Source organism: Pseudonaja textilis, chromosome 1, assembly GCF_049901715.1.
Source record: "Pseudonaja textilis isolate UNSWEBS1 chromosome 1, rPseTex1.2, whole genome shotgun sequence".
Lineage (NCBI taxonomy): Eukaryota > Metazoa > Chordata > Lepidosauria > Squamata > Elapidae > Pseudonaja > Pseudonaja textilis.
In genome coordinates, this window is record NC_141990.1 from 5655918 (window position 1) to 5683910 (window position 27993).

General features: G+C 42.9%; 1 protein-coding gene across 6 annotated transcripts in view; it reads left to right on the forward strand.

Annotated features, from left to right (window-relative positions):
• Positions 1–27993, forward strand: part of BCAS3 (BCAS3 microtubule associated cell migration factor) — a 604042-nt gene that overhangs the window by 43637 nt on the left and 532412 nt on the right. For all 6 annotated transcript variants that reach the window (XM_087924910.1, XM_026710222.2, XM_087924916.1 and 3 more), the window contains exons 8-9: positions 24781–24888; positions 27892–27968. In XM_087924910.1, coding sequence (XP_087781036.1) covers positions 24781–24888; positions 27892–27968 — 185 coding nt within the window. The remainder of the gene's footprint in view (positions 1–24780; positions 24889–27891; positions 27969–27993) is intronic.

The following is a 27993-nucleotide window of genomic DNA, read 5'->3' on the forward strand; positions in this document are numbered from 1 at the left end:
TCAGCTACGTTGTAACTTTGAACAGTCACCAAGTAACTGTTGTAGGCTGAGGACTACTGCGTTTCCCTGAAAATAAGCCCCAGCATGACTTTTCAGGATGCTCGTAATATAAGCCCTACCCCCAAAATAAGCCCCAGTTAAGATGGTCAGCCAGAAGGACACATTTAATGCCATATTTTCCCCCAAATAAGACCTAACCAGAAATGTGTCTCTGGAACAAAAATTAACATAAGGCCTGGTCTTATTTTTGAGAAAATACGGTACCTGTAAATGTTTTACATTTCTGCAAGAAAGTAAACTTGGGTTTTACCTTGGGTTCCCTGAGCTTATTCCTTTGTATGATCTGTTTCTAAAAAATATAAAATACTGGTTGGAATCTGAATAACCCATGTTTAGGAAGAAGTACGTTGTGTACCATAAAAAAAAAAACCTGCAGCCCAAAAGCACATGAATCCTTGTTAGATATCTGCTCTCACGACAATCCAAAATTGTAGATAGAGAGTAAACAACCTACATGATTCAGTCTTATTCACACAGCCGAACATCTGCTTTTCACAGAATGGAAGCAAAGAGTCATACAGAACGCTTAAGCCTCATTTTTTGATCAGCGAAGAGGTTATTCAGCTCATTAGTGATGCTACTTGGGGATTCTGAAAGTTGCATTGCAACATTATCCTTTAAGGATATGTTTACAGCTTACGGGGCTATTTACATTGGTGATTATATGCTTGTCAGGATGTTTATAATCCTACATGCAGCATTTTTGGTCAGAAAAACTTCATGGCCTCCTTGGACTAACAAGTGATGCTTTGCATTCTGCCTGTTATTGGTTCCTATTTTCAGCCGGTCCCTTGCTAAGGTGTAGCCTAAGAAGACCATGGAATTTTTTCCCATGAATGTGTCTATGTGGGGGGATGTATAAAAAGGAATCTCCATGAATCCCTTCTGGATTAGGAGAAAAGAAAAAAATTCTGCATCAAGAAAAGTTTCACGATTGGTCCAGTGGTGGGATTCATTTTTTTGACTACTGGCTCTGTGGGCGTGGCTAGGTGGGTGTGACCAGGTGGTCATGTGACTAGATGGGCATGGCTGGGTGGTTTTTTCCCCCCCTTTCACAGCACTCACCCCCCCCCCCCTGCGTCCCCCGTTTTTTGCCTACTGGGCCTCAGGGGAACCTCCTGATGAGGTAAGTAAGTAAGAAATAAGATGATTTCCTGCTTTCTAGCTAATCTAAATTGCGCGGCACAGCTGCTCATCAGATTTATTTTATTTATTTTTACTACTGATTCAGCCGAACCGGGAGAATACCACCACTGGATTGGTCTTAATTTTCCATGTTTTGTTTTCAGGAAAAAGGCTTGAACTAAGCAGCTTCTCTTGTTGTCAGGTTGAGATCCAAAAATTCACACAAAGAAAAAGGAGGGAAGAGAAATGGCCTTTGATGTTGTAGTGTAAGGTTAAAGTGTTGGATTGGGACTGGAGGGAACCAGATTTAAATTCAGCCCTGAAAAACTCATCCAGGGAAATTTGGGACCAAGGACAGGTAGTCTTCGACTTATGACCACAACTGAGCTCAACATTTCTGTTCCTAAGCCAGACAGCTATTTTGTGTGTTAACCCTCATTTTACGACCTTTTTTGAAGTGAGTTGCTGCAGTTGTTAATTTAGTAACATGGTTGTTAAGTGAATATGGCTTCCCCGTTGACTTTGCTTGTCAGAAGGTCGGGAAAGGAGATCACATGTCCCCAGGGCACTGCGACCATCATAAATAGGAGTCAGTTGCCAAGCGGCTGAATTTTGAGCCCATGACCATGGGGATGCTAGAACAGTTGCAAGTGTGAAAAATGGTCTTAAGTCACTTTTTAAAGTACCATTGTAACTACGAGCAGTCACTAAACGAATGGGTGTCAGTCAAGGACTGCCTGGACTATCTTTCCCACTTCCAGGAGTAGCTTTTGAAGATTTCCAGTCACGACGTGACTTTTTAAAATCGCAATCAGCGGTGTCCTGTTTAAGGACGGTGCGGTCTTTCTCAGTCAAGGGGCCTACGCAAGATGCTTGAGAACCCAAGTAGCATGCAGGTCCTCAGCCACACCGGTGGCCCAGAACGGACTTGAGATTTTAATTCCCTGCCAGAAAGAGCAGCTCTGCTTCAGATCATTTCAAGGGAAGGGCAGGACCTCGGTGTTCCCCCGCGTGGTGCACGGAAGGTCTGAAGCACAGCCCTTGGCAGCCCTCCAGTTAAACAACCTAAGGGTGGGAATAATTATAAGGATGGAGAACCCAAAGGGTCGACTGTACAGGGTTAAAATTCGCTGGCCTTCAGGGCAGCTTCCCCTCTTCACAAAGTGTTGTGGCCTGGCGGGGCTGGCAGCAGAGCCGGACAGTAGTGAGGAGGTTGGGAGGGGACTGCCTAGGTTCCCTTATTCCCTTATTCCCCCTCAGCATAGGACCACAGTTGGGACCAGAATTGCCATTGTTAAGCCAAAGGAGGTTGTAGGTTGTGCCCAAATTTAGGGCCCGTTTTTTCCGTGATTGTTAAGCTAAATCATTGCTGTTGTCCCAAAGGTGCTTTTTCCAAGGGGCAACTGGACTTTATAGAATAGAATAGAATAGAATAGAATAGAATAGAATAGAATAGAATAGAATAGAATAGAATAGAATAGAATAAGGACTAGGACTAGGACTAGGACTAGGACTAGGACAGATTGAATCAGGAATTGGGAACATAGCTGGAAGGGACCTTGAAGGTCTTCTAGTCCAGCCCCCTGCTCAAGCAGGAGAACCTATACAATCTCAGACAAATGGCTGTCCAGTCCCTTCTTAAAAACCTCCAGTGATGAAGCACCCACAACCTCTGAAGGCAACTTCTGTTCCCCGGGTTGATTGTCCTCACTGTCAGGAAGTTTTTCTTTGAAGACGTTTCGCTTCTCATCCAAGAAGCATCTTCAGCTTCTGCAATCATCGCAACTGTTAAGTGAACTGTGGGGTATTTAAGCAAATCCAGTTCTCCCCATTGACTTTGTTTGGCAGAAGCTGGCTGGACAGGTCGCAAACGGCAATCACATGACCCCAGGATGCTACAGTTGTCATAAATACATGCTGGTTGCCAAGCACCTGAAGGTTGATAATCTGACTATAGGGACGCTGCCCTTGGTCGTGCCAGGACTGGTTGTAAGTCACCTTTTTCAGGGCCATTGTAACATTGAATGGTCGCTAATAGTTGTAAGTCGAGGACTATTTGTAAGGTAGTCCTCAATCTACGACCACAATTGAGCCCAGAACTTACATTGCCAAGTGAGACATTTGTTAAGTGAATTGTGCCCCGTTTTACAGCTTTTCTTGTCACATTTGCGAAGTGAATCACTGCAGTTCTTAAATTAGCAACTAGGTTGTTAAGTGAATCTGGCTTCCCCATTGACTTTGTTTGCCAGAAGGCCATAAAGGGGATCACATGACCCCCAGGACACTGCAACTGTCATAAATATGAGTCAGCTGTCAAGCATCCGAATGTAAATCGTGTGACCAGGAGGATGTTGCAACAGTTGTAAGTGTGGAAAATGGCCATAAGTCTGCTTTTTCAGTGCCGTTGTAACTTTGAACGGTCACTAGGCGAACTGTTGTAAGTTGAGGACTTCCTGTACTATGATTTCTTTGTTGGGTCTTGATTTTTCATCCTATATTCGCTGCCCAGAGTCACAGTTGTGATTGTTCTTGTCCAGGGGTGTCAAACTTGATTTCATTGAGAGTGACATCAGGGTTGTGTGTGACCTTGGGGGCTAGGGTGGGTGTGGCCAGAGTGGGCGTGGCCAGGTCGGCATCACTCGTGTCGGGGCGCTTGTGGGGGGCCGAGCGCTCTGCCAGCGAAAACGGGCTTCCAAGCTCTGTTTTTGGCTACCACGGCTTCCTGCAACCCTCTGCCGGAGCTCCGTTTTTGCCGGCAGAGGCATCGGAGGCTGGTCCTTTGCTGTTTCTAGGGTAGCCCCGTGAGCCAGATCTAAACACCCCATGGGCCGGATCTATCCCCTGGGCCTTAAGTTTGACACACCTGTTCTAGTCCAGACCCTGGCTCTGGCAAGAGACCCTATACCCATGATGGCGAACCTATGCCACGTGTGCCAGAAGTGGCCCGCAAGAGGTTGCCTGGAAGTGCCCCACTGCGCATGTGTGCGTGCCCCTGCGGTTATCTGCCATGCATGCGTGGGAGAAAATGTGCGCGTGGGAGATGTGCACGCATGCACAGAGGCAAGCTGTGGGGGGGGGTCACAGCACATGTGCAAAGGCATGTGGTGCACACGCAGGAGATCACACACGCATGCGCAGGGGGGCGTAGGGAGTTGCACGTGCATTGCATCGTGGGTGTGGGCACGCAAGCATGCACACTCACTTTTGGCACACAGTGTGGAAAAGGTTCGCCATCACGGCCCTATACCATTTCAGATAAAAGGTTATCTAATCTCTTCTTTAAATACTTCCAGTGTTGGGGCACTCACAACTTCTGGAGGCAAGTTGTTCCACTGATGAATTGTTCTCACTGTCAGGAAATTTCTCCTTAGTTCCAGGTTGCTTCTCTCCTTGATTAGTTTCCACTTGTTGCTTCTTGTCCTGCCTTCAGGTGCTTTGGAGAATAGCTTGACTGCCTCTTCTTGGTGGAAGCCCCTGAGATATTGAAACAAGATTCAGACATGACTTGATCTGGGCTCTTTTTCTGCATAGAAAAAGTCCTCCTGAATTGGAATAATTAACTTTGCTCAGCTTCACTGTGTTACATGCCGATGACGGTGGTGACTTCAACCCCTCCCGTTCCAACCATCAAAAAGGATGCAGCCTTGAAGTACAAATGGGAAGCAGATTGTCTATTCTGGCCCAGCGTTTGATGCTGGTTTTGCTAAACGGCTCCAGTTGACTCGGGCCTTAGATTACAAGATTTACAAATGGAAGGAAAATGACTCCCATTTCTCACTGCACCAAAAGAAAAAAGAAGAAGGAAACATTTGCAAGGAGGAGATCATGGAAACAGAACAAGGGAGGAAGGCTCTGGGTCTCCCCAAACAATCTGAAGAGAGAGCAAGCAGGAAGGATGGGAGAAGGAAGAATCTATGGGAAACTGTTTCGGTTACTCGATAAATGTGAACAGTTCTTTATTCAACAACATTGAGCGATGAATGAAAATAAGAACTAGGGGAGATATGATAGTAGCGTCCAAGTATCTCACAAGAGAAAAGGAGCTCGGAGAAGAGCGGGGGGGTCAACAAGGATGAGGGGGCCAAACTACAGGCGGTCCTTGCTGTTGTAACTTCAGGTGGTCGCTAAATGAACTGTTGAACTGTTTGTTCTGCATAATCTATAGATGTTGTTAATGTCCATGGGTCTATGGGTGGCTGATTGGTCAGAATGTTAGGCTTTTAGGATTTCCCTGGCATTTTTGGATTTGGCCTGGTCCAGGATGGTCACATTTTCCCAATTGAAACTATGGTTAAATCTGTCTATATGTTGTGAAATTAAAGAATTTTCGTCCTGTTGCCTGACTGCCAGTTGGCGTGCATGGATGCGTTCTGCCAGTCTTCTGCAACACAATTTTACCAGTTATCAAGTTAACTGACATTAGTGTGATGAGTGTGAAGATTCTCCGTCATCCAGGTCATGGTTGTCCCAAAGGTGCTTTGTCAAGAGGAAAATGGACTTTCTTGGTTTTTCCTTGAACAAGTTTGAAGCTCTGCTGAAGAAACTTCTTGGATGAGAAACGAAACGTCTTCAGAGTAAAACCAGAAAGTTCGGTCGCCTCTTGGAAAAAGCACCTAGGTATCAGCTTAACTGACATTGGTGTGATGAGATTTTTGTGCAATGGATATTCTCCGAGGGTCAAATTATTCAGGTCAAGGAAGAGATTAACTCAAATAGCCTGATTCAATTGAAGGACAACATTCATGTTTATGGATCTTTTTCTATCCCTGTACACACAGACCTGCCTGCCTGCCTATCTGCTGCATTTAAATCAGAACGTTATTAGCTTTTTTTCATCAAGTTAGTATCCTCGTGATTATTTTTAAAATGGCAATAGGAACCATCTGCAATTACATTGCAAGCCAGCCAGACACAGCCATTCTTAATGGGTGGTTCCACTTTACAGTTCTCCCAAATCCCTATTTCCCCCCACACAAAACATCTGGTTGTAAAACCACTTGGAAGTGATCAGCTGCAGGTGGTAGGCGTTCTCCTGCTAGGATTACCCGAGAGAATGGAATTAACCTGAATGAATCAAGCATTTACCTAATGCCACTCTGTCTCTGGAGTAATTTTGTCTCTTCCCATGTTTTATTTCAAACTTGGATTGTCTTATGAGAGGCAGGTGGCCTTTGAGGTGTTTCCAGGAGTCAAGGCTGATGGGAAAGGAATCTCTGGAGAATAACGACCATGTTAGTGTTTCCTCTGACACAGAGGTCTCCAAACTTGGCAATATGAAGACTTGTGCACTTCCAACTCCCATTCTGGGAATTGAAGTCCACAAGTCTTCAAGTTGCCAAGGTTGAATAGTCCTGCTCTAAATAGATGAGAAAGCACCTCTTGGCTTACGAGCCCATCTGCTTCCAGCCCCAGTTTTGTGTTTCTGGGATTGGGCTACCCACATTTGACTTTAAATGTAAATAGTTTGAGCAGTTTGATCTAGTTGTCAAGGCACCTGGCTAAAATGCCAGGGATCATGAATTCTAGTCCTGCCCTAGCTATGCTGGGTGATCTTGGGCCAGACATTCATTCTCAACTCAACTCAACTCAGCTCAAATAACTTGATTTTTTGAAGTAAAAATAGTAAAGGCAGGATACAAAGAAATAAATGAGCTCAATACATTTTTGTTAATTTGATAGAATATGCTTATTTTTTTTATATTTATATTTTGTATTTCTTAGCCTCCCATCTCAGAATAACAGAGTTGGAAGGAACCTTGGAGGTCATATAGTCCAACCCCCTGCTCAAGTAGGAGACTCTATAACATTTCAGACAAGTGGCTGTCCAGTCTCTTCTTGAAAGACTCCAGTGATGAAGCTCCCACAACTTCTAGTGGCAAGCTGTTACACTGGTGAATTGTTCTCACTGTTAAGAAGTTTCTCCTTAATTAAGAGAGGTTGCTTTTCTCCTTGATTAGTTTCCATCCATTGTTTCTTGTCCTGCCTTCAGGGGCTTTGGAGAATAGCTTGACTCCCCCTTCTTTGGGGCAGCCCCTCAAATATTGGAACACTGCTATCATGTCATCCCTGGTCCTTCTCTTTGTTAGACTAGATATACCCAATTCAATTCAATTTAGAATAGAACTGGAAGGGACGCTGGAGGTAACAGATGATCAGAATTGGAAGGGACCTTGTAGGTCATCTAGTCCAACCTCCCTCCCAAGCAGGAGACCTTACACCGTTTCTGACAGATGGCAGATGTCCAGTCTCTCCTTGAAAGCCTCCAGTGATGAAGCTCCCACAAGGGCAACCTCTATTCCATCAGTTGGTTGTTCTCACTGTCAAAAAAATCCTCCATATTTCTAGGTTGAACCTCTCCTGAATCAGTTTCCATCCATTATTCCTTGTCTTCTAGTCCAGCCCGCTGCTGAAGAAAGAGACCCTATACCATTTCAGACTAGTGGCTGTCCAGGCTCTTCTTAAAAACCTCCATTGATATGACGCATCCACAACTTCTGGTGGCAAGCTGTTCCACTGGTTAATTGTCCTCACTGTTAGGAAGCTTCTCCTTGATTCCAGGTTGCTTCTTTCCTTGATTCGTTTCCATCCATTGTTTCTTGTCTTGCCTTTCTTTTAACCCATAAACATAAAAATAGGTAGAATCACGGGTAGAAACAATTGCCCCGATGCCTTCTTTTTTCCTCATTCCATATACAGCGAGTCCTCAAAGTACAGCCATGGGTTTAATGACCTTTGAAAGTCATAACAGACTGAAAAAAGTGACTTATTTCACACTTACGTCTGTTGTAGCATCCCCACTGTCTCATGATCAGAATTTGGACCCTTGGCAATTGACAGATATTTATGGCGCTTGCATTGTCATGTGACCATCAAAGCTTCCCAGCTGGCTTTCAAGAAGCCAAGTCAGTGGGAGAAGCCGGCTTCGCTTAACAACGGCATGGTTCACTTAACCATAGTAGTGATTTGCTTAACATCCATGGCAAAAAAAGGCTCATAAAATGAGACACCCCTTGCTTAACTGCCTGGCTTAGCAGTGGAAATTTTGGGCTCTGTTAAGGTTGAAAGTTCACACAAGAACAATCAGGACAGGTAATCCTTGACTTACAGCCACAATTGAGCCCAGAATTTCTGTTTTTGTGAGACATTTGTTAATTGAGTTTTGCCCCATTTTGCGACCTTTTTTTGCCAAGGTTGTTAAGTGAATCACTGCAGTTGATAAGTTAGTGATGCGGTTGTTAAATGAATCTGGTTTCCCCATTGACTTTGTTTGTCAGAAGGTCGCAAATGGGGATCACATGACCTCGGGACACAGTGACCATCATAAACGTGAACCAATTGCCAGGCATCCGAATTTTGATCGCAGGGACGATGCGATGGTCATAAGTGTGAAAAACCTGTCATAATTCACTTTGAAAAAGCATAACTTTGTAATTTTGGTCACTAAATGACTTGTGGTACTTCAAGTACTAGCTGTAGATGATTTACCGCGGCATTTTCTGCATCAGTCATTTTTTTGTGAGATGGGTAGTCATATATAGTTGATAAATAAAACAAAAGCTGAGCACAGTCACATTCTGTGGTTTCGCTTTATTTTCTTTCTATTTTACTGGCAAGGCACCATGGACCACGTGAGTGGCCGCTGTGTAATAAGACCTTTGAAACGAAGCAAGTTAGAACACAATTCTTTTCTAGAGCAACCGAGCAACTCTTTAGGATTTCACTTATGCATCTGTCCCATCCCCTATTTTTTTTTTATTTTTATCCTTTTAAACCGGCGGTGTTGAGGCTGATTCTCCATGACTAAACTGCAGTCTTTACCTTAAAATAAGGGATGGAGAAAATATGTACTCAGTTTATTCAAGCTCCCTTACAAATATGTATATTTATGTGTTAGGTCTGTAACGGATAATGCAAAAATTGAAGGATATTTCACTTTAAATTGTGGAACTTGCTTTGAACGATTTTCTTTCTTTGCAAGTAATACAGGTAGCCCTCAACGTACGACCACAGTTGAGCCCAAATTTTTTACTCCTAATTGAGACGTTTGTTAAATGAGTTTTGCCCCCATTTTACGACCTTTCTTGCCACCATTGTTAAGTGAATCACTGCAGTTGTTAAGATCATGGTTGTTAAGTGAATCTGGCATTCCCCATTGAGACTGCTTGTCAGAAGGTTGCAAAAGGTGACCACATAACCCCAGGACACTGCAACTGACATAACTACGAGTCAGTTGCCAAGTGCCTGAATTATGATCACATGACCACAGATGATGCAACAATCATTAAGCGTGAAAAATGGTCATAAGTCCCTTTTTTCAGTGCCATTGTAATGAACTACTGTAAGTCGAGGACTAAATGTACAGGATTTTTTTTTTTTAATCAATCTTGATTTAATGTTCAGGGCATTTTTGGGATGGGAGTAGAGAATCAGTAAAAGATAATAATAATAAAGCTGCATTTGTGTTCCCTAAACAGCCTTCCAGTGGAGTTTGTGAATAACCTGGATTTTTATGATAAATAGCTCCTATGAAGAATATCCACCCAATCCCCGTTTTTGTTTAAAGGGAATGTCTGTAAATAAGCATCGATTACACATCTGTAAAACTCATCTCGTGAACGGGCTGGTGATCCTTCTCTTTTTTGCTCCCCCCCCCCCCCAAATAACTCCCAGTACTTAAAATATAGGCTTAAATTGAAACTTGCCCACTTTTCCCCAAATTAAATGCTCTGTGGGGATCTATAGGGAAATTCTGTTGTCTAGGGTGAGAGAGTAGAACTCGCCCAGTGAAAACAACCAGCAACAGCCAGCTCAAGCCGCAAATTCCATTTGCTTTCATATGCAGTTCAGAAATGGATGGAAGAGGGGGGGAAAGAGGGCTTTTGAAACTATTTGGGGACACAGGGCTAGCAAAATGATGAAAGGTTGTTTATTTATATCTATAAAAGCGAAAGACCACTCACGCATCATCACAAAATCCCCAGAACCATAAAGCCTACAAACTTGAAATTTGGCACGTAGGTTCCTCTTGGCTTCTAGGTGCTCACTAAGAAAGGATTTTTCAAAATTACCCTCAGAGCATTAGTATTTCCTATATTTTTATTATTAACATGCTCTGATGCTAAGGAGTTCTACTCCCCCTCCCCACCTGGAAAGAAATCTCTTCCAAATGCAAAACACAAGAAGAGGAGTGGCGTTTCAGTTTGTTTCACAGCACCAAGCAGCTTTAGTACAGAACAGTTGAGCTAAGCCACGCCCAGGCTCCTTGCTGCTTCCTTCTTGCTCACACAGCAAATACTCTTTCAGTTTCCAAATAGCCCTGAACTCTCTCACACACTGAAAGGATGCTAGCCAAATGAATACCGATAGATGCTGGTAGGCAGAATTTTCCCCCCCTTATTTTCCTTCCCCCAAATTAAGCCCCACCATATAGTTTTGTAGCGAAGCATGGGTATCGAGCTAGTTAAGTGATAAGGCGGCAATTGAAAGTCCTTGGAGGTGTGAGAAAGAGCCCCACATCTAATTAAATAGGAAATTTTGTGATATTAACTTCTTTACCAGACTTTACGAAGTCTGTTTGCCCTCTAGCCTAGATTTTCACCAAAAATTGCACATTTTATTCCTCACTGTGAAGGGGAAGGGCATTTGGGAAACATAGTTTGCAGGGTGACACAATTGCTGTGTGATATTCCAGGCTTGTTGCTTAATCATTTGAACAAAATGCCAGGTAGGAGCAACCTGGACAATTATCACTGATGGAAAAAAAAATTGTTGTTGACTTGTGACCACAATTGTGCCCAAAATTCCTGTTGCTAAGTAAGACAGTCGTTAAGTGAGTTTGGACCTCGGGACACTGCAACCATGATAAATATGAGTCAGTTGCCAAGTGTATGAATTTTGATCACGTGATCCCAGGGATGCTGCAACAGTTATAAGTGTGCCAAAAAAAAACATCACCTTTTTCAATTCCTGGGTAACTCTTGTGCTTCAGGAATTGGCCAGATTTTCATGCAAAAACCTGGGAGTTATGACAGCCAAGAGGGTCTTTTTCAGCATATGCAATTTTCCACCGTAAAAAGTCAGTTTTTACTGTATGATCTTATTTGAGCTTCAGTTCTAACTGAAGAAGTTTCTTGGATGAGAAGTGAAAATTTTTCAAAGGAAAAAACAACAACAACAAGAAAATCCAGTTGCCAGTTTTGGAAAAAGCACCTTTGGGGCAACCATGAGGTGGATGACTGAGAATCTCTGTAAACATTTAATTGTTTACTGTTTTAGGGCACTGATTTCTGTAGATGTTGTTGATTATTTTTATTGTTTTGCTATTGTTTGCTTTTTAGGGTATTGTTTTAAGGCACGAAGGGTGGGAGGAATCCTGATCTTAGTGAAATTCTTGCTTGTTGCTTTCAGAAACTGTAGGTACTCCATCGCTGGAGGTTTTTAAGAAGAGATTGGACAGTTGTTCGTCTGAAATGGCATAGGGTCTTCTGCTTGAGCAGTAGGTTAGACTAGATGACCGCCAAGGTTCCTTCCAATTCTGTTATTCTGTATTGTGTTCTCTTTTCTCTATCCTAAAGTTGTAGAGAGAAGACAAACCTGTACTGTCTCTTCTTCAGCAGTGCCCAAGCCTTTCTATTTTCCAGATTGGGAGTCAAACTTGAAAAAATTGGAAATCAGATTCCTCATGCTTGAGGAATGGTTCTGTATCTAAATATAGGTAGTCCTCAACTTACGATCACAATTGAGCCCAAAGTTGATGTTGCTAAGTGGGAAGTTTGTTAGCCTTGCTCCATTTTACAACTTTTCTTGTTAAGTGATTCACTGCCGTGGTTAAATTAGTAACACGGTTGTTAAGTGAATCTGGCTTCCCCGCATTGACTTTGCTTGCCAGAAGGTCGCAGAAGGGGATCCCATGACCCGGAGACACTTCAACCGTCATAAATGTGAGTAAGTTGTCAAGCATCCAAATGTAAATCACATGACCCTGAGGACATTGCAACGGTCATAAGTGTGAAAAACATTCATAATAAGTCAGTTTTTCATTGACCGCTGTAACTTTGAACAGTCACTAGGCGAACTGGTGTAAGTTATTTTTCTTGTAACTATCATCCAATTTTGTATTGGACACCCAATCATGAGCTTAACCACTGATGTTTGAAAAACAAAGAGGTGCCTTCTCCATCCCCGCTCAGAATTATCCTGCAGTCCAGTCTTTCTCCACTTGGCCACTTTAAGGTGTGTAGACCTCAACGCCATGCTGGCTGGTGAATTCTGGGAGTTGAAGTTCACACATCTTAAAGAGGCCAAGGTTGAGAAACGCTGCTGTAGACACCTATCCAAGGGGGAGCTACTGTATACGTTTCAGAGTCAAGGAAGATGTGCTGAGACAGAGTTTGGGCTAAACGTGAAATCTTATAGCTCTTCCAGTAACAATAGAAGGGAATCGTCGTAGCTCTGGGCTGACCAGTGGGGTCCTTGGTGCTCTCTGAACTTGGCTGTTTTCTTGCAGATGTTTTGTGATCTATCTAGTAACATCGTAAGTGATAAAAAAAGAGAGTGGGGTTGGAGGAGGAAGAGGTGGAGGACGAGGACTGAGAGGTCCTTGGTGCTGTCTGAGCTTGGGTGTTTTCTTGCAAGCGTTTCATTATCCAACTAAATCACATCAGTGTTACCGGTAGAAGGAAATAGTTCAGTCTTTGTTTATATACAAGTGGCTTGTCCTGTCAACATTGATGGCAGCATTCTTGTTTGTCTGAGTTGATAGTTGTCTTGATTGCTGGTCTGGTGTCAAGATTAACAAAAGACCAACAACCAAGCAGTAAACAATACCCCAATCAAGGAGCTACCAACTCAAACACACAATCACAGCAGTAAATAACAACCCAATCGAGGAGCCTCCAAGAACTATCCCACCAACAATGACAGGGCAAGCCACTAGTATATAACCAGAGAGCAAACTCCACTCCCTTCCAAGCCCTGATGATGTTCCCTAGTTGGGTCATGAAACGTCTGCCAAGCTCTGAGAGCTCCGAGGACCCCATAGTTCTTTTGGTTCCTTATAGTCTTCAGGATCATTTTGTGTACCGGCCTCCATAGCTAGAAGATGCTCTTAAGTTTCACTCCTATTGGCTCAAGAGGGTGGTGTGCTGAGCCCTGGTTCCAGCCCTTTTTACCTGCAGTTCTCGACTGCTGCCTGTTGTGAAATATTTATGACTTGTGAATAAATGAGGAGGAAGAGAGAAGATTCCCGAAGTGCCGATAAAATGTGTTTTCTTTGCTTTTAATTGTTTCAGCTGGAGACATTTCAGAAAAGTGTTCTTTATTCAAGGACGCCCTGAAAGCAAGAAACAAACCCAAAAGCACAGACAAAATCTACAGCAACGTCCAAAACACGTCCTTCCATGATCTAAGTTGCATTTATATTCGGAAAAGAAAGAGAGAGAAAAAAAATCTCTCTGAGCTGAATTTTTTTCTGCCTTACTTTTATTCTGCCAGACCCCTCTTTCTTCTGCTGGAAAGCAGCGCTCAGCTTGTCAGACATTACAGCAGGGATGTCCAACCTTGGCAATTTTATGGACTTCAATCCCCAGAATTCCCCAACCAGCCATGCTTTCCCCTCCTCCCCTCAGGTTAAACGGCTGGCTGGGGAATTCTGGGAATTGAAGTCCACAAGTCTGAAAAGGACACCCTTCTTTTACAGGTTCCCTTCGTATCCTGGGGTTTTCTGAGCCAAACCTTTCCCACCAAGAACTGCTCAGCAGAGAGAGGAGCAATCCTTTGCACAGATCCACCATACAGGAGGATAAGAACACACTGAAATTAAAACTGTGCCAAATCCACATTTTTTTACAATGTGCCTTGAGCTGTGACCCAGCTCAATTTTTTTTTCTCAAGGTGGCTGCTTTTTGACAATTACCCATCGACACCCGAGAATTAAGTCAGCCGGCCAGAAGAGACGCCTGGCTCCCTATGTCCACGCCCACAAAAAGGACAGCTACAAGTGATAATCTCTATTCCACCAGGAGAGCCATTGTGTTGGCCCAAGGGCTACCTTTGGAGAGCCCTTTAATTTATTAAATAATGCAAATGCGATCAAGCTAATTAGAAGAGCAGCCATTTCCAAGATCCCAAATGTTTTCAATCTGTTTTCTTTCTTTCCTTTCCTTTTTTTCTTTCCTTCTTTGAGGCAGCCAGGCGGGTAGAATAAGAAGCCAGGGGAAAGGAGAGGAAATCTTATTTCTGGCAGCTCGCTAGACATGGAACTGCGGTTGAACTTTTTACCCTAATTACGTCCTTGCTAAATGCCCAGAGCAGTCTGGAATCAAAGCCGTTCCCTTCGGGGCCTTGGAAAGTTTCTCATGTGGCCAACAACGTTTGTTGTGTGATGTGAGGGATACTTTGGGGAGGGAGGGAGAAGAGAAGGGAGGAGAGGAATAAAAGGCCTTGGAATATGGTGCTTGTCTTATCCTCTCCATTTCCCCCCCACCCTTTCAAAATTTTCTCAGTTACCACCCACCTCACTTGTTGCCTACAAAAATAGTGTAATTGTTTGCATCTGTGTGTTTTTGTCTGCCATCGGAATCGCTGTTATAAATCAATATGACAGAGGGGGCCAAGCTCATGGCTCCCCCCTCCCTGTTCTCTAATTGGTACTGTCTTTTCCTTCCTTCCTTGCCTTGGTTGCTGTTGCATAAAGCGCAACTGACAAAACCACCTTGTAATATACCGGAGCAGGAAACGGCCTTTGAATCCCCCCCACCCCTGATTCCTCCTTTGGTGCTCTCTGAGCTTGGTGGGACGTTTCATGCATAAACTAGGTAGCAGCATCAGTGCGAGAAGGGAGCGGGGTTTGCCTTTCTGTTTATATACTCATTCAGAGTACGGAATGCAACATTAAAAAACCTGGAATGATAGGGTTGGGAGGGACCCTGGAGGCCTTCTAGTCCAACCCCGTGCTTGAGCTGAAGACCTTCTCTTTTCGATAACCTTCCACCCATTACTACTTGTCCTGTGCTCAGGTGCTGTGGAGAAGAGGCCAACCCCCGTCAAGTGACAGCACCTCAAATAATGGAAGACTAGAAGTAGTTGCTCAGTGCTTTGCCTTGTCAGTATTGGTGGGAGAGACAGCAAACCCCACTCCCTTCTTGCACTGATGATGTTACCTAGTAGGGTAATAAAATGTCTGCAGGAAAACTACCACGCTCAGAGAGCATCCAGGACCATCCATCCATCCATCGGTAAACAATCAAGGCACACTCCTACCAACATGGCAGGGCAAACCACCTATATATAAAGGGAGAGCAAACCCCACTCCCTTCTAGCACTGCTGATGTTACCTGGTAGGGTAATGAAATGTCTGCAAGAAAATCACTAAGCTCAGAAAGCACCAAGGACTCCATAGCTGTGGCTGCCGCCTCCTCCTCCTCCTCCTCCTCTTCTCTGCAAACCCCACTCCCCTCTAGCAGTGACGATGTTACCTAGTTTGGTAATGAAACATCTGTGAGAAAACCACCAAACTCCAAGATCAGCAAGGATCTTATAGTTGCCGTCGCCATTGTCCTCCTTCTCCTCCCTCCAATCCCCACTCCCTTCTACCACTGACGATGTTACCTAGTTTGGTAATGAACCGTCTGCGAGAAAACCACCAAGCTCCAAGAGCATCAAGGACCCCCTCAATTCCACCCCGAGCTACAAATATTCTCTTCGATCAGCATCATTGATGGGCTAAATAACAGCCGTGAATGATACCTTGATTTTCTTTCCTACCTCAAGAAAATGAACACAGGTTGAGATTCATTTATTAGAATGTATTCACAGGTAGTCCTCAACTTGCAACCATTCATTTAGTGGCCATTCAAAGTTACAGTGGTAATGAAAAAGGTGACTTATGACTGGTCCTTTTACTTACAACTGCTGCAGCATCCCCGGTCATTTGGGGATGAAAATTTGGGTGCTTGACAGCCGGTTGCAATGTCCCAGTGTTGTGTGATCTTCCCAGCGAGGTTTCAGCAAGCAAAGTCAATGGGGCAAGCTGGATTCGTTGAACAAGCACATAATGTTCACTTAACAACAGTAATGATTCACTTAGTAACATGGCAAAAAAGGTTTAAGGGTCCTACAAGGATACTTTGCCAAAATTTGACATCTTCCCAAACAATCAGACTGTACAGGTAGATTTGACCACAATTGAGCCCAACATTTTGGTTGCTAAATGAAACATTTGTTAAGTGATTTTTGCCCCATTTTACGGCCGTTAAGTGAATCACAGCAGTTCTTAAATTAGTCACGCCATTGTTAAATGAATCTGGCTTCACCATTGACTTTGCTTGTCAGAAAGTTGCAAAAGGGGATCATTTGACCCCGTCATACATAGGAACCAGTTGTCAAGCCTCTGCATTTTGATCATGCAACTACGGGGATGCTGCAACAGTCGTAAGCGTGAAAAGCAGTCGTTAGTCACTTTTTTTTGCATATATGAAGTGCTATAGCAGTGGGTCTTTGGAACAAACCCGGGTGTCCCAGTTGGGTCGTAAAACCCGTTCAGTGTTGTTACTCAAAACGGACATAAGTGTTGAAAAACGGTCATGTCCCTTTTTTGCAGTGATGTTGTAATTAAATCTTCCCTGAATGAGCTGTTGTAAGTAGAGCCCTACTTGCACCAAGCCAGCTACATGCATACACGAAGTGCTGTATCAATGAGGCTTTGGAACAGACCCGGGTGTCCCAATTGGGTCATAAAACCCGGTCAGCTGTTGTTACTCAAACGGACACTTTGATCCTCATCAGTATAAATGGCCCCACTCTGCTGAACAATCTGCCACAACTTTCCCCACACAATCTGCGGACTTCATCTTCCAGAATTCCCGAGACAGAAGGGCCAGTCCTGGGAGTTGGGGGAGGCGGGGGGAAGGCCCACACACGGAGGGCGCCCAGATGTTGGGGAAGTCAGCAAGGGCTTTTTCTTTTTTTCTTTTTTCTTTTGGTGATAAAATGGGCTGTGTATGAGTTGCAACATGAAAGGAGCTCTACCGATAATTATATTTATGTTGTGGTTTGTAGCCAAGATAGGCCCTGAAAGTGGGCTAAAGCAATTAGAATCTATCCCAAACCTTGCACTCTAGGAGGATGGAGGGCAGCTGTTCCCTGACACAGCCCCAAATGCACAGGGGGTTCTTCCACTCCTCCCACGTTGCTCTTTAGAAAGTTTCCTGCGTAAAGTGTTAGGAGGTCCTCTGTATGTGTGTGTGTGGGGGGTCATTTTTGTCCTAAGCTAAAAGGGATCTCCGTTGGGGGGGGCGGGGAGACACTTTCCTCCCAACTATTTTCTGCATTTGTCCAGCAAAGAGTCTGTACTAATCTTCCTGGTACAGGTAGTCCTCGACTTACAACAGTTCATGGAGTGAGCAAAGTTACAACAGCACTGGAAAAAGTGACTTAGGGTCGTTCTTCACACTTAGGACCGTTTTAACAACTGCAGTGATTCACTTTACTGTAGCAAGAAAGGCTGTAAAAGGGGACAAAACTCACGTAATACGTGTTTCACTTAGCAACAGAAATGTTGGGCTCCACTGGGGTCATAAATTGAGGACTACCTATCTTTTTGAATGAATTTCTCAGTTTTTTTTTTTCTGACCAGAAATGATGGAGGGAATACGTATGTACACAAAAGAACCATTTAAAAAAAATGATTTGTAGCTCTTGGCAGAATTAACCGGTGGAATAAATTGCTTCCAGAAGTTGTGGGTGCTTCAACACTGGAAGTTTCTAAGAAGAGATTGGACAACCATTTGTTTGAAATGATGTAGGGTTTCCTGCCTGAGCAGGGGGTTGGACTAGAAGATCTCCAAGGTCCCTTCCAACTCCATTATTCTATTCCCATTCCCAATTCCATTCCATTCCATTCTATTCTATCCGAATGTGTGAGAATTGGGCCAGCTGAATCACTAAAGATCTCGAAGCTGGCACTGTAAAATTGCTGTCTTTTGCCTTCTCTGCTTGCAGGGTAAAAGTTTGGCTGCCGATGGAGATATTTCAGGAGGAGCCCAAGCCAGCTTTGAACACTCCATTTTCAGCTACCCCGTAGCTTTCTGTTAAGCCGTGGCCTGTGGTTGCCCATCTTTCTCCCTTGTTTGTTTTGAGACTCGTTGTTTTGATCCTGTCTAGGATTTTAAGTAGAGGTTTCTTCCAGGGGAACCTTCCCTGCTTTATGGTGGCCCGTTTTTTTGTTTGTTTGTTTGTTTACAGGATGAATTGCCACCCTTTATGTGATTGGCTGGCTACGGGTTCCGTTATATTGGCCTTTTTTGCTCTCGTCCTATCAGAATCTTGGTAGGGATGCTCATCTGGGTATCCCATTCCGCGCCGAACCACAACTCTATTGTCAATCCTCCCGCAGAGACGTGAGCTCAACTTCCTGAGTTAGCTAAATTGCTCCCTCGAGGGCTGTGCAGGCTTATTGTGCATTTACCGCTAGGAAAAACAAATCCTGGCTTCTAATACGGTCTATATATTTTTCATATTCCCCAGCCCCCGCCCTTCCAAAAAGAATGAGTCCTCTGAGGATTTTAACTACTCTGAAACATGGTCAAACCTACCTTTTGTTTGTCCATTCCCGTATCCAGAAGATGGATGCTGTTGGATTTAAAAGCCTGGCTTTGAACTTGAACTCCGTCGTTGCAAGATTTTCCAGATGAACCCAAGCTTTTTTTTTGTTGTTTTTTTAAAATGCATATCAGCTTCCCAAAACAGATCACCTTAAATTTATATGAATTTTTTTTTTTTTTAAAGGCACTGTGGATTGCTCTGGCACCATCTGCAATTTAAATTACCGTAAAGTGTTCCGAAGTAGAGGTGGCCAAGGGGGAAATGTTGGGGAGGAGGACAAGAGATATGGATGACACCATGGTCAAATTCAGTGGATAATTCTGCTCTGCGGTCTTCAAAGGGGAAGGAAAGAAAACCAGTGTAAAAATATCATTAAAATGGAGGGAAAGAAAAAGGGGAGGAAAATGCAGTAGCGATGTTTTACGTTTGGTTTCACTTCAAGATGAGCAAGGAAACGAGTTAGTGGACTGAATTATTCGCTTACAGATACCAGGAGGCAGGATTGCATGTGAGGTCTGTCTGAGTGGTACCACTGATCTCATCATCCAGTCCCCCCAGGCGGTTGAGGCACCCTCATGTGCCCCCTGCATGTGACCTCTGTCTGAGTAGTACCACTGATCTCATCATCCACTCCTCCAGGCAATTGAGGCATCCTCATGCCCCTCCATGCACCTCCTCCTACATAGGAGCTATATCTCAATGGTACTACTGTTCCCATCATCCACTCTTCCGGGCAATTGAGGCACTCCCATGCACGTGATTCCAAATGCCTCGATCCCACGAGTGCAGCCTTTTGTGTCCTCCTCTCTAGCCCTCAAGAAGGGCAGGAAGCTGTTTTTTCCCTCGCTGGAGCACAACGCCAGCGCCAGCACCACAACAGAGCACTATTTATTCACTGATCCAACACATTTCATCCCTGCTGCAATCAAAAAGTCCCCTGAGAAACAACTAAAACATCCACGGCACAAACCTCACAATGAGAACAATAAAAACAAGACCAGCCAAATACCAACAACAACAACAACCCCAAAGCAATCGAAAGAGCTTCTGGTGGCTCATGGCTATTTCTAAACCAGCAGCCTTTTAATTGAAATATTTCTGCCAGGCCTAAGAGTCAGGCACAGAATTAAAGGAGAGCAGCATGCGAAAGCTAATGTTTGAAACATAACAGTAGGGAAACGTGTCACCGGATTTGTAAAAAACATTAGAGATCCTCCGTATGATGGGTAAAAGTCAGTTCTGCCACAGACCAAGGGTGTCGTGGCCTTAACTCCCATCTTTCGCTGTCTCTTGCTCAGGTGGAATATAGGTATCCCCAAAGTGCTTTTTTCAAGAAGCAACAGGACGTTCTTGGTTTTTCTTTGAAGATCTTTCGCTTCCCATCCCAGAAGCTTCTTCCGCTTTTAAAGCAGTTCATTTAGTGACCATTCAAAGTTACAGTAGCATTGAAAAAAAATGTGACATACAACTGTTTTTTACATTTAGGACGATGGTTTTGCAGCCTCCCTATGGTCACCTGCTCAAAATTCGGATGCTTGGCAACTGACTCACATTTATGACGGTTGTTGTGTCCCAAGCTCATGTGATAAACTTTTGCAACCTTCTGACCGGCAAAGTCAATGGGGAAGCCAGGTTCATTTAGCAACCGTGTCACTAACTCAATAGCTGCAGTGATTCCCTTAACAACCGTGGCAGAAAAGGTCGTAAAATGGGACAAAACATCATTTAACAATTGTCTCATTTAACAACAGAAATTTGGGGCTCAGTTATGATTGAAAGTTGAAAACTACCTGTATTCATGCAGAAAATTTCAAAGATGTTAATTTGTTGGGCATTATGTAAGCATTTGTATACTTCTATTACACATTCTTTTTTTAAAAAAATGACTACTACAAGTAGTCCTTGACTTATGACCACAATCGAGCCCCAAATTTCTGTTGTTAAGTGAGATATTTGTTAAGTGAATTTTACCTCACTTTACTACCTTTCTTGCCTCAGTTGTTAAGTAAATCACTGCAGCTGATCAATGAGTAATCCAGTTGTGAAGTGAATCTGGCTTGCCCATTGTCTTTGTTGGTCTGAAGGTCGCAAAAGGAGATCACAGGATCCCTGGAAACAGCGACTGTCAAAAATCCGAGTCAGTTGCCAAACATCTGAATTTTGATCACATGACCATGGGGATGGTGCAAAGGTCATAACTGTCAAAAACGGTCCCTAAGTCACTTTTTTTCAGTGCTGTTGTAACTCTAAATGGTCACTAAACAAACTGTTGTAAGTCGAGGACTACCTGTATACTACATAAACATGACAAATAAATAAACATTATGTATACACCCACATACCCACACCAGGCTCAGTAGCAGGAACTGAGAGAGGGATCTTGAGTCTTAGTAGACAACCAGCTAAATAGGAGCCAGCAGTGTGCAGCCGCAGCCAAAAAACCCAATGCAATCCTAAGCATTAATAGAGGGATACAATCGAGATCAAGGGAGGTACTAATACCACTCTATAAAGCCTTAGTAAGGCCACACCTAGAGTACTGTATCCAGTTTTGCTCACCTCACTATTAAAAAAATGTTGAGACTCTAGAAAAAGTACAGAGAAGAGCAACCAGGATGATTAGGGAACTGGAGACTAAAACATGAAGAACGGTTACAGGAACTGGGCATGGCTAGGGAAGAGAAGGACCAGGGGAGACAGGATAGCATCTTCCAATATTTGAGGGGCTGCCACAGAGAGGAGGAAGGGGTCAAGCTATTCTCCAAGGCGCCTGTAGGCCAGACAAGGAACAATGGATGGAAACTGAACAAGGAGATAGATTCAACCTGGAAACAAGGAGAAACTTTCTGACAGTGAGAGCAATTGACCAATGGAACAGAAGTTGCCTTCTGAAGTTGTGGGAGCTTCATCATTGGAGGCTTTCAAGAAGAGATTGGACTGTCCTCTGTCAGCAATGGTGGGGGAGTTGGACTAGATGACCAGAAGATCCCTTCGAACTCTGATTATCTGTTAAATACACATATAAAGTGACTTATGAACGTTTTCACACTTACAACCAGGGGTGGGATTCTGCTAGTTTGGATCGGTTTGGGAGAACCCCTAGCTCTAAAGATCAGCTGGGAGCAAACCAGTTCGCTCTGACAATTATGTGGGCCGCCTTGCCCACCCCTGTGCTGTACTGACCTTTATCGTCTCAGCTGATCAGCACAGAAGAGCGGATTGCTGCTCCTCACCTGTGTTACTCCCCTGAAGTAGCATAGCAGGCAGGGATTTTTGCATCGCTGCTCATGCATGTGCAGCATGCGTGCGTGAAGTGTGCGTGAAACGCGCGATCACTGAACCGGTTGTTATACCGGCAGCATCCCACCCCTGCTAATGACCCTTGCAGCGTCCCCGTGGTCATGCAATGCTTCCCTATTGACTTTGCTTGCCAGAAGGGTCGCCAAAGATCATCCGTGACCTGGAGACACTGCAGCCGTCCAGATATACAATGCCAGTTGCCAAGAGTCCAAATTTTGATGACAAGATCTTGGGAATGCTACAACACTTGTAAGTGTGAAAAATGGTCATAAGTCACTTTTTTCAATGCCGTTGTAACATTGAGCAGTCACTAAACGAATGGGTGTATGTCAAGGACTACCTTTAACTTTCTGAGATGACATAGGACAAAGTCTTCATAAATTAAAAAAAAAGCTAAATTTCATACACAGAACAAGTGTCTTTCCTAAATTTTGCCGCAGTTTTGTTTTACTTTGAGCTGAGATTTTTCCTCCTCTATAGATATGCAATTATCTCTTCCAGTGTATTTGTAGAAAGCTTGAAAGGACAGCTTCGTGCCATAATCTCCCATTTGTGTATAGCTAGCTCTAGTGAATCCCTTCTTTTTTGATATTTCATGGGATGTATTTACACAGCTGGTCCTTCTCTGCAACTTTCAGTGTGCGGAGCCTACAAACGGCAAAACTTTCCAACAGGAGGGGAGGAGAAAATAGGCGTCCTGCGAATTGCAATACCAAAGCCTTTTTTTTTTCCCTGGCTTGCGAAATGGCACCCACTTCAATCTCTTTCGCCCCCCTTCAGCACTCTTTCTGTTGAAAGAAAGCTGTTTTTCTTACAAAGGAATCGCTGGAGCACCTTATTTATATTGAAATGACAAAAGTAGCGTGCTCTATGTTAAAAATCAATATAAGGAGTCGATTAAAACGACAGCTGGTTCTATGGGAGTGCGCTTTTTGCGCGAGCGCAGCATTCAAAAACCACCGATTTTAAGCTCCAAAACTTACCTTCTATTCAGCACTGGAGAGTAAAACAGCTGAGGCGCGGAAATCCGCTTTGCCGCACGAATCAGCTGAGCTGAAAAACAAGGCAATATAGGACAGGAAAGGGCGGGGAGGGTGGGTGATGCCTCAACGGAGCTACCTGTTCGCTAGAACCGGTGCGAACCGACGGCATCCCACCACTGCTTGAAAGTGTATGTGTGTGCATACGTTGTATGTGTATATGTGTGTGTGTGTGTATAGCTAAAGCAATAGCCCGGAGCAACTCACGTTATTATTATTTTTTTACTTTGCATTGTATAATCTGCATTTTGAAATGAATCCATTCTTTGTTAGTACCGGGACTAAGAAACTATGCAGGGCAATGAATTCTTGGAAACTCAGTTACTGATAATCTGGCTCAGCCTTTTCCTGAGCTTCCTATGGACTTTCATGCCCCCTTTTGTAACCGTTTCTAGATTAAGAAACCTCTTGTGTTTTCCTAAAGGAAAACTGAGCCAAGTGATTTTCTATGTAGTCCTCTGTTCTCCTTGAGAATTATGTTCACAAATGGCTGCCTTTCTTCCTGACTTCACAAGCTATAAAAAAAGATTGTCTCCCTGGGACCCAGTTTCTCCATTTAGGGCCAGCCCTAATAATTGGCATAACATCGTCCCAAAGGTTTACCTGGAACCTGCTTTTGTGATCTCCTTGGAGCCTAGAAAAGCCATTTGCGTTCCCAAGTTTTCTTTTCTTTTTTTATTTATATTTTTTCTAATTTTTTATAAACATATCATTGTGTGAACAGTGTGGGACCAGTGTCTTACATTTTAGAACAAATATGATCAATATTCTTCATATTTAATGCAGTTGATAATCTTAATACTGATAAACATATTTTGTTAAATTGCAATCTTTCGTTCTTTGATTATTCATTGTTTTAATATCTTATTTTTGTGTCGATCTCCATATTCTGAATATCCCTCTTTTAACTACAAATAAAATATTGTTAATCAGATTTATGGTGCTTAACAGACTTATATAATCATAATAAAAATTCACCAATTTATATTGGGTTATAATCCCCGGTTTTCTTAATCAACCCTTGTGCCTTCACTGTTTTAAATACTTAACAACCATTTGTTTAGTGACAAAGTTACAACAGAAAAAAAGATACATATGATCTTGCCACGGTCGCAGCATCCCCATGGTCACGTGATCGAAATTCAAAGGCTTAAAAACTGGCCTGTATTTCTGACGGTTATCGTGTCCTGGGATCACGGTAGCCCCCTTTTGTGAAGTCAAAGTCAAAAGGGAAACCAGATTTACTGAACAGTGTTACTAACTTAAGAACTGCAGGGATTCACTTAACAACTGTGGCAGGAAAGGTTGCAAAATGGGACAAAACTCACTTAACAGCTGCCTTGCTTAGCAACATAAATTTTGGGCACAATTGTGGTTGTAAGTCCAGGGCTACCTGTGCTGCCATTTTCAAATTCATTGTTGTCATTTTGCCCTAGCATTTTTAGGGTGACAGTTTTTATTCTCTATTTTTATCATTCGTTTTGGATTATTTGCATTTTGCTTTGCTTTCTTTTTACCTTTGAAAAAAGTAACCCACAAGGACTTTTTTTTTTCTTTCTGATCCTATCAACTTAATAAATCCCAGCAAGCTTTCCGACAGCAAGCTATTTAAGTAGGTAACAGCGGAACTAAATCTCCTGGCTTTCTCTTTCAGGACCAGCCCTCCTTACTGCTGCGTGGATCTCCATTCTTTGAGAACAGGGGAAGTAGTCAAATCCGTGCAGTTCAAAACACCTATTTATGATCTCCACTGCAACAGAAGGTAAAAATTCCTTTTGATCTGCAAATACCTCTCCCCTCCCGTGTTTCTAAAGCTTTCAGCCTTGAGTGCAGTCACTTCATGTTGTTTCAACTACCTGGGTTGAATGTGGCTAGAAGATTCGGCAGCTATTGCGGGGGTGGGGGGTGGGGTGGGCAGCGTGGCTTGTTTTATGCATAAATCTATTTAAATGAAAAGGCAGGGGGAAAAAAAACCCTGTCATCTCAAAAAGATGTTGAGATTTTGGGAAAAGTGCAAAGAAGTGCAACTAAGATGATTAAAAGCCTGGAGATAAAAACGGTTTCAAGAATTGGCCATGGCCAGTCCAGAGAAAAGAAGGACTAGGGATGACATGATGGGGTCGGTATTTGAGAGGCTGCCACCAAGAAGAGACGGTCAGCTTATTTTCCAAAGCACCAGAAGGCAGGACAAGAAGCAACGAACGGAAACTAATCAGGGAGAGAAGCAACCTGGAACTAAGGAGAAACTTTCTAACAGTGAGGACAATTAACCAGCGGAACAACATGCCACCAGAAGTTGTGGGTGCTCCATCACTGGAGGTTTTTAAGAAGAGACTGGACAGCCACCAGTCTGAAATATTATAGGGTGTCCTGCCCGAACTGGGGGTTAAACTGTCCCTTCCAGTCTATTCTGATTGATGGATCTCAATATGCTGGCTGGGGAATTTTGGCAGTTGGTCCCCCAGTCTTAAAGTTGCCAAGTTTGGGGACTCCTGGCCAAAAGGGAACAGATTTTAAGTATGGAATAAGGGGCATATTTGAGAGAGGCACAACACGCTTTAGCTCCCAGGCACATTCTTTTATTTGCAAAATGTCTCCTTCGCTCCTCTGGTTTAAAAGACCAGGCTGGAAACGATGGGAAGAGTTTTCTTCTGCCTAAGAGTTGAGAAAGATGGCTCGAGGACAGATCGTATGGACTCAAAATGGTGAATAGCCCAGTTCTGTTATAAAGCCATTTCCTCTCTCCCTGGGACAGACAAAAGGGAAATATTTTTCTCCCAGGAGAAATTCTCTAAAGAGCAAAAGGGAGAGGTAGATGGGTTGAAAGACTGTGGATATCAACGAGATGTGTATCCTGAGTGGCGGAAAAAGAGGGTCTCTTGTTCAGAGAACCCCTCAAACCCCCGCTCCCCATTGTCTCCCCCCTCCTTCTTGAGATTTTGTGTGGTACATTTTTGTCTTCGTATTTCATGTCCTGGTAATTACATAAAGTGATTTTTTTCCCCCCTCTCCTCCTCTTAATTCCATTGTATGGAAGGCAGCGGAGGTCAAAGCAAGGAAAAACACTTTTAGCAAATAAGGCCTGGCTATTAGGCCCAGCAGATTTGCAATAAAAAAAAAAAACCCCAGCAATATGATTATTTTTGAGGATGAAACACTTTTCAGATTAATATACTGGGTGCTTTTGATGGATTTTTCAATCTGAACTGCTGGGGCAAATGAATGTTTTAAAAAAATTACATGAGGTATAATGCCAGTTCTGTTAACAAGGTACGATCTTACTCGACCCCCCGCCTTCCTCCCCCCTCTGCCTTCATGGATGCCCTAATTGTTTCCCTTTTCATGAATATTGAAAACCTGTCCTGCTACACATCTGAAAGTTTCACTCTGTCGAATCTGCTGTTGGCCACGACATGCAACTTTGCTGACTGACCCTTATTGTTCAAGACCACTGAGTAGGATATAAAAGAAAGAATAAAAGGGAAGGAAAGAGAATGGATAGAAGGAAGGAAGGAACAGAAAGAAAGAATAGAGAGAAAAATGTGGAACGAAAAAAGGAAAAAGAAAAGAAAGAAAGAAAGAAAGAAAGAAGGAAAGAAAGAAAGAAAGAAAGAAAGAAAGAAAGAAAGAAAGAAAGAAAGAAAGAAAGAAAGAAAGAAAGGGAAAGCTAGAGAGATGTTGGTATTGTTTTGTTATATTTTTTTAATTTAATATTAACAAATATTTCTATCCCACCCTTTCCTTTCCATGCCTTAGAAATACTCATTTAAAGTTACAACATATTTCAATTGTACTTTTATAGTTTTATTTATAAATACAGTAAAAGTTTCACAGAATTAAGTTAAAGCAAATTATCGGGTCCTTGGTAAAAACTAGTTTTATTTTCCTTGTGTAAACTGTAATTCTGCTTAATGACTGCAATAACCCCTCCTCCCCTCTAAAAAAAAAAGCAATAAAACCACTTCTGTCACGTTTAATCTTGGTTGTTCTAGGCAAAAACTGGAATGGTAGCCAGTGCACCAAAATATCACATTGAAGTACTTTGTGTAACGTGAACAGTTTTTCTTAAGATGGACATAAGGCATCATTCTCTCCTCAACTTCCTGTGCATCTAAACACACAAATACTTCAAATGTCATTTTTATTTTATTATATATAAAATATAAAATACAAAAAAAGTGAAAAGAAAATAGGAAATTAAGGGCGGGAAGAGGGACGGGGAAAAGGGAGTGGGAAATACAAGGGGGAAGAAAAAGAAAGAAAGAAAAAGGGGTATTGACTTCCAATCCTTCCCAGCACAGATAACACACTCCAGCTTCAAGTTTTTGCTTTCACACATTAATATATAACTAGCCATTTCTATAACACCAACTCTTTCTAATCAACAATACCAAAATCAAAGTTTCATTTTTTTTCTTCACAAGCACAAATTCCAGAAGTGATATCCAAATAAGAACATATTTTCCTCTTTAAAATAAACATATAAAAATAAACGTATGTACAGATGGATACTATACATGCATGCAAACACAAAGACATGCACGCACACCATATCTTTAATCATAAGACACAGTTTTTCTCAGAATTGTCTTCATCCACATGGTGTATTCCTTCACTCCAGTTTCTCTTGTAAATGATTTGCCTGCATGGATCTCTTGGGTGACAAAATTACAAAAAGAAGAGAGAAATAGCAAGCACATTTTTAGAGCATTTTGCATTTTAGGTATTTTTTACTTTGTACAAATGTATGTTTGTGTATTTTCAGGATTCTGGTTGTTGTCTTGCAAGAGAAGATTGCTGCCTTCGACAGCTGCACTTTCACTAAAAAATTCTTTGTCACAAGTAAGTATTCGAAATTATTTCTCAC